Source organism: Apteryx mantelli, chromosome Z (genome assembly GCF_036417845.1).
Source record: "Apteryx mantelli isolate bAptMan1 chromosome Z, bAptMan1.hap1, whole genome shotgun sequence".
In the NCBI taxonomy this organism is placed as follows: Eukaryota; Metazoa; Chordata; class Aves; order Apterygiformes; family Apterygidae; genus Apteryx; species Apteryx mantelli.
The window spans coordinates 8,525,707-8,541,923 of NC_090020.1; the positions used below are offsets into that span (position 1 = coordinate 8,525,707).

Genomic DNA, 16,217 nt, shown 5'->3' on the forward strand with positions numbered 1-16,217 from the left:
TAATCCTTTTTTTCTTTTTTTCTGTCAGTCTTCCAAGATACCACAGAACTGCTGCCCACTTCTTGTATTTGTGAATCCAAAAAGTGGCGGTCTAAAAGGTCGGGATCTGCTGTACAGTTTTAGAAAGCTGCTAAATCCTCATCAGGTCTTTGAACTTACTAATGGTGGCCCACTGCCTGGGTAGGTCATTATATTTTCTTAACTTTATTGTTGATACTGTTTTGTTAGCTGTTTTGGAAGGATCGGATTTACCGGATATGAAGATCTAAATTGCATCTGTTCGCTGGATAAGTCAATATAAATTGCTTCTCTTCTGTGCCTGAAGACCAGAGTGGTGGATCACTCCTTCCAACTGGTTCTTATTCTGAAAACAAATGTAAACTTTAAGTTCTCTAAAGAAAAGAGAACAGAGTAGTTTCTGACGCATGTGTTCATATCAAGGCTAATAGAGTCCAATCCTGGGAAAGTCATACAAACTTTATTATAATGCATATCTAATAACTATTAACAGTAAAAAGATTTTATGATAAACTGGGATTGGAAAGAAAAGTGTCATATTGCCTGACAGTGGTGCTCATTTTTGCCTTCTGATAGTTCATAGAAACTAACAGGAAAGTATAATAAAATTTTTTATCTTGACTCCTGGAACTTGGCCAAAACTGCAGAATTAACAGGGCCTGCCTGATCACAGCTGCAACGTTTCTAAATATAAGCAACAGAACATGATGTGCTAGTAGGGAGGCAGTAACCAGTTACTTGCTTTAACCAACACAGTTTTGTTACCAGCTCCATAAAACTGAGAGTGGTGGTCGTAGTTTACCTGAAGTAGGCTGGTATTTCAGCACAGCTTTAAGAACAACTCTTGACAAGCTCTTCAAAGCAAATTTTCTCATAGTTTTCATCAGAGAAATGGAGCTTATACAAGAAGCAAGAAAAACAAGTGGTGCAGACTAAGATTTTGTTGGACCTGTATAGTTCTATTGTCCTTCTAATGTAATTCAAGCCCCAACTCAGGTAGTTAATTAATGTTGTTACACCCATAGAATTTTTCTGTAGCTTTATGGCAAAATGCTTTCACTTGCTTTTTGCTCCTTGTGAAATGGGTGTTATAAATTCCTCTGCAGTATGTTTTCGTATGTAGGGATGAAAAGTCACAAAATGTGAGAGCAAACAAGAAAATGATACTATATGCTGTACTACAAGTGCTATCAAAACACCGTACTTACAGTGTAGAAAACATTAATTCAAGAAACCTAATGAGAATCTCCACAAAGCTTTAGAGAATTATAGATGTTCGGATTAAAACTATGAATAGTTAAATCTCTGTTCTTGATGAGAAAGGAACTCATTAACTCTATTAACTTAATTATCGCCAGCTGTGAAAAACCATAGGAAATTGTGGTTGTCACTGGTTTTAAACATGTGAAAGGAAGCTTTTGTAAATCTGTTGGCTTTGTTAAATTTGATCTTGAAACTGAGGATAGAGGAAGAAGCCAGTAATTACTTAAGAGTGTTCTGGTTTAAATAGCATATTGAGAAACTTTGTCTTTTCTATACTATGTTGTAACCTTTCATCTTCCTTCGCTCTATTTCTAAACGCAGGTTTCACACGTTCTCTAAAATTCCCTCTTTCCGAGTGCTGGTGTGTGGAGGTGACGGCACTGTTGGTTGGGTTCTTGGTGCCCTTGAGGAGATCAGGCACAAGCTGGTGTGTTCGGAGCCCTCCGTTGCCATCTTACCTTTAGGAACAGGTGAGCTCTGGATTCAGAAGCACTCAGTGCACTCTGAAGTCACTCTCTTTTCATTCTCATATGACTTTGTTGTTAGGGTTACATGGCCCTGACCTCCATTCTTCTTCTGAATACAGTTATAATTAGCATTACTTAATGGTAAATTTGTTATTTGGAGACTTAGGTGTCTTCTTAGTGCATGTGAATTGTGATAATAACTCAGTATTAAGTTTGTGATGTTGGAAATTCATGCAATTTAGTTATTTCATGGTGAGTTCTCCATATTGTTTTCAGAAGGATTAGCTGCTGGGAAAAATTGCTATCATAAGCATAAAATCTAAATAATGAACTTAGCAACTTGAGTGGGGGGTGGCAGAGAACAAAACAAAGACTCATCTTTCCACGTAGCTCAGAGTTGTACTTAGATTTTGTTTTCCCTGTTAAGTTGTCATTTGAGTTCAGGAAGTATTGATTCATGTAAATTGATGGTCGTTTTCAGCCTGTTACAAGTCTGAAATGTAGGTACTGTAGATGTTTATTTTCTAGTGTAGTGGGGTAAAGAGCTATTCTTACTTAACCTGAAGTTATATCTATGACACAAAATGCATGTAGTTTTCAGTATATAGTTTCTTAATTTTGACACTTCTGAAGTCACTTTATTCTGTGGTGTTTTATGACAGTTGCATCCTCTGTGCCAGAATGTGGGCTAGCCCCCAGTGCTGGGATACTGCTGCATGCAGTTGTATATTGGTCCAAGAGCTAGAAATCCAGCTTGGATTTCCACCTGAGGCATTGTACATGATAGTCCTGCAGAAGTTTTATTTTAATTTTCCATCTGACAAACTACCCTATTTGCTACGAAGATGCCAGCCATGACTCAGTTGTAGCCAGTGCTGGATAGCAAATGCCATGTTATCTTTCCAAGGTAGCATTGGTTTCGCTTTCTGAACGGGTGAGAGTGGAACTGGTGTTGGTGTGGATGTGTCCGAATGGGCAGGAGTTGGAGGGGGGACAATATGCTCCCCTGGACAGTGGCAGATGCAGCAGCCCTCGCTGGAAAACAGTGAAGTCGACTGTGCCCCTCCTTGTCACCCCTAACACTGTAAAAGGTTTCTCTGTCTCTTTTTGTGAAAAGTCTTCAGATGAGACAGCATGTGTATACGTGACATAAAGCACACTTGAAACCATGACAACTTAGATATTTTTCATACTTACTGACTTTTCAGTCCAGTCTTACTATTTTCATGACTTATATAGGGCATTTTCTTGTGATTTGAGTGTAGAAAAGGACTGATTGATTTTTTGGTGACTTTCACTAACTAATTAAATGCAGTCATATTTTGGGGTTCTTCACTGTTGCCCAGGTAACGACTTAGGGAGGGTCTTGCGCTGGGGAGCTGGCTACAGTGGGGAGGACCCCTACTCTATTTTGATTTCCGTGGATGAGGCAGACGATGTACTTATGGATCGCTGGACTATCCTTTTGGATGCCGAAGAGCCTGCTGAAGGTGCGGAGAATGGCGTGGCAGAACCTGAGCCTCCAAAGGTGAGCCTGCCAAAGCACCTTTCGGGCTTGATTCTGAGGAACTGTTGTTCTACTGAAAGTTGCAAAGAAGATGGATTTACCACAGTTTAATCTTTTATGGCCCATGTATCTTTGTGCTTGGCCCTTAGTAAGCTATTCCTTAGCAAACATGGCATATGTCTGAATCTAGCACTTCAGCTTTGGTAGAACTGGTTGGTTGCCGAACACCGTTTTTCGTTGTTTGGCAGGAAGTATCTAATGGAGGGATTAATGAAAAGATTCATGTGGCAATGGCATGCCTATTTGCTTCACTTGGAAAGAAATGTGTTTCTGAAATAAGGAAAGCTTTTTGAAGGAAGGCCAAACACTCTCTAGAAGTGTAAAGAGGACGGGGCCAGACTCTTTTCAGTGGTGCCCAGCAAGAGGACGAGAGGCAACAGGCACAAACTGAAACACAAGAAATTCTGTCTGAACATGAGAAAAACTTCTTTACTATGAGGGCGCCTGAGCACTGGGACAGGTGGCCCAGAGAGGTTGTGTAGTCTCCTTCCTTGGAGATATTCAAAAGGCATCTGGGAGCAATCCTGGGCAACGTGCTCTAGGTGACCCTGCTTGAGCAGGGGGGTTGGACTAGATGATCTCCAGAGGTCCCTTCCAACCTCGACCATTCTGTGATTCTGTGATTCTGAGACTAGAGAAACCGGAGTGTTGAGCAAAAAACTCAAGTCAAAAGAAAAAAAAGCTACTCTGATCTTTCTTGTAACAGTTGAGAAAAATGACTATCAATTGCTAATATACACAGGAGGTAACTCTTTTCTTGTCATCTCACTGCCATTGAAAGGATATCTGTCTGTGCTGTATCTTTTTTATTGTTTTTGGAGTGACAGTCCCTGTCCCTTCGTTCATATCACTTCTTTCTGCTTCAGGAAAATTAAAAATGTTGATTGGAGGTGGCAACTTAGAGCTTTGTTTCAATCCTGGTTCAGTTTATTTTCAGACAAAACAAGACCAAGAAATAGGACAAAAAGGGAGTGGAGAAGAGACAGTAGAAAAACTGTAAAAAGGTCAGCCCCTGTCTTTGATTGTAGTTTAGTGGCTGGAGAATCCTAGGCATTAACTGTGAGTTTGAGAATTGAAGTTGTTCAGGTTCCAGCTGTTTTTAACTTGGTGAAGACAGGGTAGATTTGCTCTGAGTGCCTCATCTGCTTTTTAAAGATGAAGGGTTAGAGAGTCGAGAACTAGGATAGAAAAAGCTATGCAATGAAGTGGCATGCAAAGGAAGAATTAAGAACAAAAATAGTAAAAATATGTAGAAACTTGAGGTTGGCACATAGGGGGCTATTTAAAATGCATCCGAGTAGGTGAAGTTGATTTTTTTACTCATCTAGCATAAGTTAATTACCTTCCAAGATAAGAGAAAGGATCTACCTGGTGATGTCATGGTAAATCCATGGTTAATACCAAATGTAATGGTGGTATTAATGTTGTGTAATAAGTTGTGTACTTGTGGCATAGAATCACTTTAAAAAGTTGGATTGGTTTTATTTCTGCATTTACAGGACTTATTTTGCTTAAGTTTCTTGCAATTAAGATTAAATTTTGACATTCCAAATAGTTTAGAAATAATTACTACTATATCAATAAGTGTCCATATAGCTTTATTTTTAGTGTGGTGTCTCTGGAGCTTATTTTCTTAAGTCAGTCAAGGTGCAGATGATTTGGAAAAATCATTTACAAAACATATTTCTGTTGAAAACTTTTGAAAACTCTTGGTTTGTACTGTAAGCCTTGAGGAAATAATGCAGGGTTTTTTTTGTCAGATTGTACAGATGAACAATTACTGTGGTCTTGGCATCGATGCAGAGTTAAGCTTGGACTTTCATCATGCTAGAGAAGAAGAACCAGGGAAATTTAATAGCAGGTAATCCTGGGGGAAAACAAGGGTGGGGGGCAAATATTTGTGTATTGTGGTATTTCATAATTTCTGATTTATACCATGACTGATAATCTTGAAATGCTACAAATAATACTACTTGAGGCAAGGCTGGCACAGGAGGAATTAAATTAACTATAAATTCTTACACATGGAATTTATTTGGGTTTGAGTTTTTTTTTTTTTTTTCCAAATGAGAGAGCCAGAGTAGTGTTTGGAAGAACTGTTGTTATTATTCAGGATACTTATTTGCCAATATCTTCAATATCAAATACCAGTGAAATTTCAGGATAATGGAAGTATCTCTTATTCGAAGTCTTTAGTAGAAAGAAGGTCAGTTCTGCTACAAAAGTAATAAACACTTTGCTGAGAACATATTTGTATAGTTCCTACCCTGTTGGGGTTTTTGCTGAGTTGAAGACTTGCTTGCTGCTATGGTAGTATCTACGTGCTTGTAATAAAGATTAAAAAGTTTCTGAATCTTATTGAGACAATGTGAAACCAAAGATGAGCCCTGAAGGCTTTGGCCTTGCTGGCATGCAGATCAATCAATAAAAATGCATACATACATATGTGTGTGTATATATATATATATATATATATATTTCCTGTAATCACTGAAATTGATGAGAAAAAAGAAATTGCATTTGTGTAATTAATCAGTAGTTCTTTATAGAAACCATTTTGACTGCCTTTTACTCCCCTGTGTTTTTGAATTAATGTCCTCTAATTTGTCTTTCAGTTGCCAGATCAAGACAATTACAATTGCAAAATATTCAAATCCTTATTATTAAGAATATTCTCTGGCTGCTTATAATGATGTTTAATCCCACCTCTCTTGCAATATTCTGTCTGTTGATACAGCTCTTGCTCATATATATTTTTTTAAATGGAGTAATAGTAAGACTGTTTGTAGTACATTAATTACTATTAATAAAACAGGCACTGGTTTGTATTTCCAGTCCACTGGATTGCGTAAGTAATAACATCAGCGTGGGTAATAACGTCAGATAATAAGTTTGCATATAGTAGTACCTGATCTAGTGTTTAAAATCATTTTAGAATTATTTGAGAAATTAATGTAAAAATTATGCTTTAATATACTATCTGACTTTGCAAAGCTGCAGCACTTTAAAAGATGCATCCTTTCCTTATTGCCACTGTGTTTAAGCATTATGCACTGACCTTTATTGCCTTGTGTGCTTTTCATCCTTTGAGTCTATCTCAGCCAGTCCACTGAGTGAAGCATCTGCAGTGCAGTAGGCAGTGACTTGGTATCATTCTTGCAGACCTTTTACATACATATTTGGAGACAGTGTAAGGAGGATGTCTTGAAGATCATGTGGGGAAGGAGAACAGAAGGGGTTGGATGTTTTTTGTAATTCAAGATCTTGTAAAGAAACACGAGTTATTGAATTGATACTGAGATAAAGTGTGCAGTCTTGCAGGAAACAAACAGCATATGCAGTCCAGTGGTGCTGACACATGATTGCAGCCTTTCAGTCCCAGTGACAATGGTTGTCACAGTTGCTGGCTTTCCCCTTTCCCAGGATATGCATGCTCATTTTCTTTCCTTCCATAAAATAACTAAAAAGTGCCTGCCTGAGCCCAGATGCAACAGCTGCTAACACATGAATGGACTGCTCTTGCGTGCAAGACAGAGAGTTTCATGTTGTGGCAGTAGAGACTGTGGGTGCTCCTTGGAAGAAAAATGGGCTTCAGTGCTCTCTGAATCAAGACCTTAGGCTGGTAAACGTCCTGAGAACTGTGTGCTTTCTGGCCTCTCCTGTAGAGTGTCTTTTCTTGCTCAGGTCTGCTTATCCTTTGGCTAGCAGCTCACAGTGCAATGATGATTTCCCTGCAAGGAATTTAGACCCGAACTTGCATCACAGCGCAGACAGAAGCAGTACATGTTTTTGCTGTGATGCTGTTTCAGTTACTGAGTGCCATGCCTTGTGGGTTTTTTTCATGGTATGAAACTAAAAATGAGATCATCTGCCTTCATTCCGCATTCCCATGGGATCCTGCGGCAGTCTTTAGAGCTTCCCGTCACAGGAGAGAGCACATCATCTTTGTGCCATCCAGAATTCACAGGAGACTGCTGGGACAGCCCTTCTCATGGCTGAAAGGTTAGGCAGAGAGAATGCTCTGCCCAACTTAATGGGAGTTTCGAATTTTTTGCAAAGATACAAAACTGCTCTATCTTTTGGGGGCAGGTGGTTGATAGTGTTGGTCATTCAGTTTTTCATTTGTGGGATTGAGAATGCTGCAGGAACTGCTGTGTGACTCACTTTTTTCCTCTTGGGTCCTCTCCATGTGAATCTGATGATGTTCTTTTCTGGTCAGTAAAATCATCTTAATAAAATCACCCAAACAGATGCTAATTACTGGTCTGAGTTCTAGTGTCCCTTCACTTTTGCAGTGGTGGTTTCCTCAAGATGGGATATTAAGATTGCTGAACTGGGTAGGAGGTGCTCATGTTATTTTCCTTGATAGCTTTCTGTGCTGTGTGCTGCAGTTATGAGCACTTTGCTTACTTCTGAGAGATGTTACTTAGCTGGTTTTTACTGCTCACGGGAAATTGCAGTTCATTAAAAAATGCCTAGCACATAGATTTCTTATTCAGTGCCTTTAAAAAAAAAATTCCCCAAACCTACCCTTTTGGATAGGCAGCAATTGGCAAAAGCTCAAAGTCTGGATTTTTGCGTCAACTCACTTGGCTTCTTAGTAGCTCTTGAAGGCTGGCTTTCTTGGTTTTTTTGTTTTTTTGTTTTTTTTCATGAAAGCTTGGAAAGCAGTTGTTGATGGTCTTGCTTTCTCTTGCCACTGGAGATGCTCATTAAAATTTCACTGTAAGTGGCAGTATAGAATACTTAAGCTTCCAGTAAGCTGTATAAAAATATTGATTCCATCAGTCTAGTTACCAAATAGGGACTTCTAAAGGGTCAGAAACTCTAAAGTAAATTAACAAGCATTAACATCTCCTCCTTACCCATTTTCTGTACTGTTCAGACTTAGGCTATTTGATTATGTTTGATGTAACTGTTAGTATCATAACTTAATGACAAATAACATATAAAAAGTGTTATTCAGAAGCACTTCATTGTTCTTCCTTTGTTTTCTTTCCTAATGGAAAGGTTAAATTCTGGGATGTAGGATTGATTGTTCAACATACTACAAAAGGTTAACCAAAATTCATCTGTGTTCATACTGCAGATGATAACTGGGCATAGCAGCGATGATAATACAACCTTGGATATATTTTAGTCAGCTCTGAGAATCTGCAGTTTCTCTCTGCACCAAATACCTCCTGCAAAGTCTTTTCTCATGGCATTTTTTCTTCTACAACTGTTTCTAAAATACCATCTCCATTTTACTTCAGTGCTGGTGTTTGCAGTTGTTTTGTTGTTCTGATGGACAAATAAATAAGAATTTTCCTACTGGTTCTCTGCCTGAGATAGCCAGTGTTGAGTTAGACAACAGTAGAAAATGCTGAGGTGACAGAATGATTGTTTTTGAGCTATATTCAATTTTTTTTAAGTAGTCAGTAAAATACAAGTTACACAAGAGCTGGTAGTAGAGTTTTCTCATTATTGTTAAGTGTATTTTCCATTGAAATGTGTGTTCTTATTGAAATGTGTGGTCTTGGCTCTTTGGAAGCTTGGGATTTCTGCTGTTTTTAGACAACGTGGAGGTGGAAAAGTACTTCTCCCAGCCTTCTTCCATTCCCTAGCAGAGGTATCTGTTCCTTCTGTCTCCCCGCTCTCAATCTGTTTCCTGCTCTGCTTCTGTGGAGCCCAGGCTTACTTCTAGTAGCTGAGGCCACCAAGGTGTCCGTGCTCTCCCGTGATGGTAGCCAGTTAGCGTTTTAGTCGGAGATAATGGCTCATAGCCATTGGGGCTGAGCCCAAAACTGCCCCAGCACTGCCTGACCAGCTCACCCAGAGCAGTTCCTGCCCACAAGAAACTCATGCCCCAAATAAAGAGAGGGTCCAGGATACACTTAGGCAGCGGGTTTGGGCCTTGTAGAAGGTGCCAAGACACCCTCCTTTTTTTTTTTAATATATCCCTTTTCCTTTGAAATTTAGAGGGCTGGTGAGCTCTTGTAGCTGATGCTGTAAAAGCTACCCTACCATTGCCAGTTGCTCTTGGAGCCAGCAGTGTCCTGCAGGGTGCTTTTCTTTGGGATTGCAGAGACGACACGTGTTACTGAGGTTGTTGTGACACTCGAGGTTACTGTGCAGCACTTTGGATAAGCCATGCACTTGCTGCTTTCCCTGACCAGGCATTTCCTCTTGACCTCTGAGGCAAAACTGACATCTTTCCCTTCACAAGATCCAGGCTGCGCTGAGGAGCACCAAGGTGGGAGCAGTTCAGCCGTCTCCCTCCCAGGCGAGGAGGGCAGCGTATCAGAGCGCTCTGTTTCTGCAGCAGTCCTGTAGCACCACAGAGGTGCTTATCGCTTGGGCAACAGCAACAGAGACGGTGCCACATTAACCTAATTAAGTTGATGCTATGATGTCTCCCCAAGCCTGTTGGGACTTGGTGATGGGGCTTTGTAAGGGAAAGGAGTGTTCTTTAGTTTATTCTATCAAGGATGAATACAGGATTGTAATACTTAAAAACACTCGTTTACTTTCATAATCCATTAAACTAGTCCCATATAGGATCCCCTTTTTTTATTCTAAGATCTTCAGTTACCTAAACTGAAGGAGTGTACCTTTTGACTGTCCTTCTGGTAAGGTGTAGCTTTATGAGTTTGGTCAACGGGGCATTTGGCAGTATGTGAACGTTGACTGTATATGGAGTGCATCTTTTGCAGGGAGACAAACCAAAGGGTGATGTCACCTTTAATGGTAGAACAAATCTCCAAAGTAGTCTAGCTAATAGAATGTTAAGTGAATATTTGTACTCTGGAGAACCTCTCAGATAATTCTGGGATGACAGACACCTTGTAAGTGTTGCGGCCAAGCTGATACAGGACTTGTTGGCTCCATGGGAAAGGATAACCTAAGCAGACCCATGCTTCTTCCCCATTAGTGTCATGTATATCAGTGACCTGGAGCATGAGTTGTGCCTCCTAATATATACCTTGGTTTCCTTCAGCACAAAAAAGTTTTGGAGATTGCTTCCAAGGATTACTTATTTCTTCCTGCCCTTCTAATCAACTTAGGCAAGACTACTACCTGCAAAGTGTACGTAACCAAAGGTTTCCTTCAGGAGATGCTATTCTTTCAAAGAGGTGGGCAAGCTAATGTGTAATGGGCTGCTGCTAGCCAGTAGGCTGACAGCTTCCACTTGCACTGTCTGCCCTAATCAGGTCCCACATGTAGATGCATAAAGAATGATGGTTCCCTTCTGTAGTGGTGGATGTGCAAAGTTCGCGCTTACAGGCTTGGTTAGCCATTTTAATCATAACATCTTTCACCTGCAAAACTGCTTGGTAGGTGGTGACGTTTTGATGTTACAAGAATCAGTTTGGTAGTTCCTATTTGGTCACAATGTCCTAGTAAGAGATATAAAAGGAATGGAATACGTATGCAAGCATGGAGTGATAGGACTTTCTGATGGTTTTCACGCTTCATCACAGGGTACCATGCCCAGTGTATCCAGACCCTGTGGACCTCAGCGATCCATTACAGTTTTCTTAAAAGTCATGAAATTCAGGACTGTGTCTGCAGTCATTGCACTGTGCTATACTCTTTCAGTTTCTGAAGCTTGTTTCTTTGTGGAACAAAAGTTCATATCCCTTGGAGATATATGAAGTGCCATGTTTCCTGTCTATATTCTGTTATTTTTCAGTGGAAGTTAATGCATTCAAAACAGACAAAACATGTCTTAGCATAGACATATCTTTTGGCCTTGTCTGGAATAGAAGCATATGTTAAATCATGTTACGTCACATACCTCTAATTCTGTGCTGTTTAAAACTGTTAGTGCATAGGACTAATTATTCCCAATGTAATAATTTAAAGAAACTGAACAGTCTCTGTCTGAAGAGTTGATTGTAACCCACATGCTAAATTGTCCGTCTTCCCCACTTGACTATCTGCACCATTTAGACACACTGCTGGAGACATTTAGCAGAGTTGGATTCCAGTGACACGCATGTGCTAATAAGGGTCAAATAATGGAAATTCACACTTTTTATTTTCAGTTTTCCTGAAGACAATGTATCCCAATGTTTCCATTATAGAAGAAAAGACTGTGTGTTTAACTGGCATTTGTTTACATGACACTCAAAATATTTTGACCTTTCTAGGGATGCTGTGAGCTCTTTCTCATTTTTTTGACTCTAAAATTAGAGATGTCAGAGATCTGTCACAGGTCAACATTATTAGGCATATTTTAAGTTTCTATAGCTGAGTATATTTAAAATAAATTTAGCTGAGTATATTTAAAATAAATTAGCAATATGTAAAGCCCAATCTTGCTAAGGTTTCTGTGCCTTAATTATTCTATAATTGCACGATCAAACATTTGAAAGTGTTTCATGAAGAAGACTTGTAGGTCTTAATTAAAAATACAGTTTTTCAGCCCAGAAGTTTACTTTTCAAAGAAGTTTTGCATTCAGGCAACACTTTAAGGACTTTTCCATGACAAAATTTGCAGGTCTGTAATCAACAGTACGATTTGTCCCTTGAGCAAATGATATAAGTAGTAGCAGTTTGTGGTTTATGCTTTGTTTATGGAATAAAGCTAGAAGAATTCACAGGGGTTTTTAATTGAAAAATTCTTTAAGCATACCTGCTAGAGGACAATGCTGTCCCATGTATGAGGAAAAAATTGATGTGCTGGGACTTACCATTTTAGTAACAGTATGCTGATCTGCTCCTAGGTTTCACAACAAAGGAGTTTATGTGAAAGTTGGGCTGCAGAAGATAAGTCATACCAGAAATCTTCACAAAGACATAAAGCTTCAGGTGGACCAGCACGAGGTGGAGTTGCCAAGTATAGAAGGACTCATTTTTATTAATATCCCCAGGTAAAAAGGAGAGGAAGGATCCTGTCTTGGTACATATCTGTATGTATGTCTGGAAATGCCGCTTGGTATTTGAACATCACCCCTGTTGTTAAGTGGTCTAGACTGATAGATGACTGTTACTGGATATTCTTGATTATTGCCCCCTCCACAACCCTGGCTTTGCAGCTGTGCCTAGGAAAGCTAACTCTCAGTATTGCTTTGACATCATTTGGTGGAACCACCTTGTTTTGCCAGTGCCGGTGTCCATCCTGACACCTGCAGGGGGCTGGAGTTGTTGCTGTGGAAGAAGGGGGCAAAAATCTGTAGGAAACCTGGCTTCCTTAGGTTTACTGCTGATGGCATGGTTTTTTGTTTGCACAAAAACAACAGGTGATCAGTGCTGCCACACTGTAGTTTTCAATTATGCCATTTTCCTAAACTGCCTGGATCTCTTTCCATTTTAGTTTGAAAATACATACACACACATATGTACACATGTACGTGCACACATGTATACATGCATATGAGAACTATGGAGGAAAAAGATCATGATTAGAATTGAGCGGTCAATGCACTAAAAAAACAAGAAAGTGATTTGAGGAAGGAAGGTTGATACGTCATAGAAAACAACTTTTAGTTGTCAGAAGCATTTGTGAGGATGGAAGTGCGTGAATAACTGCTAAACTACTACTGAGTTTTGCCAGATACAGAAATAAAAATTTGATGCTTTACCTTTAGTTATTTACCTTTAGTTTCCCTTCAGTAGCTTCTATGAATGTTGTCAAGATCAGTAAGATCTATATTAACTTTTTAATCCTTTGAAGTTAAAGGTCAGGCAAGCCGTAACCTGTATTTCCCAGCAAACTAAAGCTCTTTGAAGTTACATTTCTCACATCTTTTTTTTCTTTCAAGTGGAAACTGCTTACTTCACTACTTCTTTCACTCCTGAAATACCTCATCAGAAGTCTTCCACATTTTAGGAAGTTTTCCTGCTTCTACAGCGCAGGATAACTATGCTGTCCACCTCCAGCTGGTGGGGAACAGTGTCCAGCTTTTGAAGGCTGACAAGCGCGTCCGGTCTGGTGTCGGTGGGGCGCTCCGCGGGGCGGTCACCCTGGTGTTTTCTCCACGCAGCTGGGGATCCGGAGCTGATCTCTGGGGGTCGGACAGCGACAATCGCTTCGAGAAACCGCGGATCGACGACGGCTTGCTCGAAGTTGTTGGTGTGACTGGCGTTGTTCACATGGTAAGTTGGTGCCCCAGGAAGAGCGGTGCGACTCCCCTATCCCGAGCAGCACAGGGAGTAGAAGAAACACATTCCCTTGAACCGGCAGTGAGCCTCTCTGGTAAATGCACTTCCTCTGAGTAGCTTATTTTTGTAATAACTAGTGCATTGCAAACGTTCAATCCTTAAAAAATGCCAATCTGTGTAAAGGTTATTCCAGCGTTTATTCAGGTACTTGTTGCCTCATGCAGAAATGGTTATAGATAGTAAAACAGAATTCATGAGCAACGTTGGCTCTTATGTGAACAAAGCGTTCAGACATCGAGCGTTCAGCTGTGACTGGTATGCCCATGCACTGGCTACGGTGGCCTTCATTACCTGCTTTGGCGATCCCTGTCTACATGCCAGACTTCAACAGAACCAACCAGAAACAGGCATATATATACATAGATGCACATATATGTTCATATCAAAAAACATAGTCCTGTTTCTCACAAAACTAAGAAACAGGACTGTGATTTTTGATTCAAAAAGAGAAATGTTAGTTACGCAAAACAATGAAAACTTAAGGCTGAAGTAAGTGCCATTCATTTGCCTGTCTCTTCTTTAATAATGAAGAGATACAGAATAAAAATCAAATAGCAATCAAATAATCATAAATAATAAAAGAAGGATTAGGATTGGCTTTCTTTTGTGTTTTCTGTGCTTTCTTTGGTTTTTGTCCTTTAAATATATTGATGTATTTTGTTCAGGATAATTTCAGAAATTCTTTACTCCATACCTGTGTCTCTTCAAGCTGTTAGTTATGTACTGTAATGACAGCACTAGTGTCTTTCTTGCTTTTGATAATTTGATGATTAATTAAGTTGTGGGTGGGGACTAAAGAACTAGCTTATTTCAGAATGCAGAATGCATCACCTTTATCATAACTTTTATCATGGTGTCAAAACCAAACAGTTCATAGGATGAAAAACATGATTTTATTTAATGTTATGAGAACACTCATTCTTCACTTAAGATTTTTTGTAAATATACTGTCATACCTCATCACAATCAGTCTGCCCTTTATTGGCAGAGAGATTCCTTTAAGACAAGTGGTTTTATAATTATCTGCCACAGGTTATCCAGTACCTTTCTCTGAGAATCTGATGATAGCTGCTCTTGCCCTGCGTGCTACATGAAGTAGGTGATAGGTCAGTTCTGCAGGGAATATTATGGCTCAGTTTGTGCAGCTTTAATTCTCCCATGTCTTAGCTGTGTGTTACAATGGCCTGCTATTAGCAGTGCTGTCCTATGGGTTAGTTTTATTTTTGTATTTTAATATTTCTTTCACTATTTTAAGAAATTTGCTGCTGAAAAAGTGGTATGTGGTCAGGTAACTAGAGACAACAAATCCATACAACCACCAAAAATGGAAAGGTGGGTACTTAAAATTGTTTGTGCAGCTCAACCTTTGGTGTCTGCCAACTTTGCAGTTTTACAATTTAGTTCTTTTAAGGAATACAAATATAAAACATTCCATTAGAAGAAGCGGTTTGCTACAGATCCTTAAAAGTTTTAACTAGCTAGAAGCAACAAGGAATGTACCATTGCGTTGTAATATAAATGTTAACAAACCTGTGCTCTGGCTTTGTGATCTTGTGTTAAGGTTTTCACCTGCACATTTGGTGCCTCTACATATTCCCCAAGAGGATTTGTAGCAGGAAAGTTAACTTTGCCTCACGTTTTACAGGTAACACTGAGCCATTAGCTGTAGATGAATATGGAGGTGAATATTGCAAAATTCTCTCTCCATGTTCATATGCTGAAGCGCTTCTAGATTCTCAAGTTTTGCATAGACCAAAGTCCATGTGTGTAGTTAAGTGGTTTGAAAATGCGTTCACTGCTTTATGGAGGGAAGGGAATGAAAGTGAACAAGATTTTTGTGAGTGTGTGCTCCTTTACCAACCTGAATGTTCAAATGACTGCACTATGTAAGTTTCTTTGCCTCAGGCAGCATTCTGCGGGGATGTATGAGTTTATCTTCATGCAGTGACTTAAAGGATTAATGTTGTATCAGTATGTGTATCCCCTACAGATTTTGCTTAAACAGTTCTTTTATTTGAAATTTGAATTTTCAGCTGACAATATGACTCTATTCACGCCCTCTCCCAGCTTAAGTGCAGCTAAAGATTTGTTTGAGCTTCTTGGTTTTCGGGGTGGTTGATATCTTGGCTTTTACTTCCTGACAGGGTCAAGTCCAAGGTGGTCTTCGATCAGGAATCCGCATAGCCCAGGGCTCATACTTCCGTGTAACACTCCTAAAGCCAATCCCAGTTCAAGTTGATGGAGAGCCCTGGATCCAGGCCCCAGGCCAAATTATTATTTCTGCTGCAGGACCAAAGGTACTGATGTAGGTTTGTCTCAGCAATTTGATTTTGTTTCTTCAGTGGATATTAGCGTTATTTTTTCTTGCTCCTTGTTGTGTTTTGATGATGGACCTTAACGGAGCTAGTCGGCAGAGTGTGATAACTGTTGGATAAACACACAGCAGTTTCTACGGAGACTGGTTTGAGGGCCCTCTCTACTGACAATTTAAGAAAATAGTCTCTGAGCCTCAGCCAAGTGATTACATTTTTTTTCCTTTGTTGAGATCTCTGAGCAGCGTCGCTCGCACTGAAGCAGTTCGGAGTTAGGAGGGCAATGGCAGTGCTGTAGTGTGTGAGGGGGAGAGCGGTCTGCTACAGTGCTGGGGGAAGGACAGTCTGTCCTTAAAAGAAAGAGCAAACTGAACAGCCGGGGAGGAGGCTCTGAGAAAAAAGAGGCTTCAGAGTAAATAGTTGTCCATTTTCCCCTTACAT

The 16,217-nt window shown here is 39.8% G+C and overlaps 1 protein-coding gene across 1 annotated transcript in view; it reads left to right on the top strand.

The window, feature by feature from the left end:
* DGKQ (diacylglycerol kinase theta) overlaps window positions 1-16,217 on the top strand; it is a 98,506-nt gene that overhangs the window by 75,804 nt on the left and 6,485 nt on the right. Inside the window, exons 16-22 of the mRNA XM_067315969.1 lie at window positions 29-180; window positions 1,603-1,751; window positions 3,095-3,276; window positions 5,076-5,176; window positions 12,027-12,173; window positions 13,287-13,398; window positions 15,609-15,761. Of these exons, the coding sequence (XP_067172070.1) occupies window positions 29-180; window positions 1,603-1,751; window positions 3,095-3,276; window positions 5,076-5,176; window positions 12,027-12,173; window positions 13,287-13,398; window positions 15,609-15,761 (996 nt within the window). The remainder of the gene's footprint in view (window positions 1-28; window positions 181-1,602; window positions 1,752-3,094; window positions 3,277-5,075; window positions 5,177-12,026; window positions 12,174-13,286; window positions 13,399-15,608; window positions 15,762-16,217) is intronic.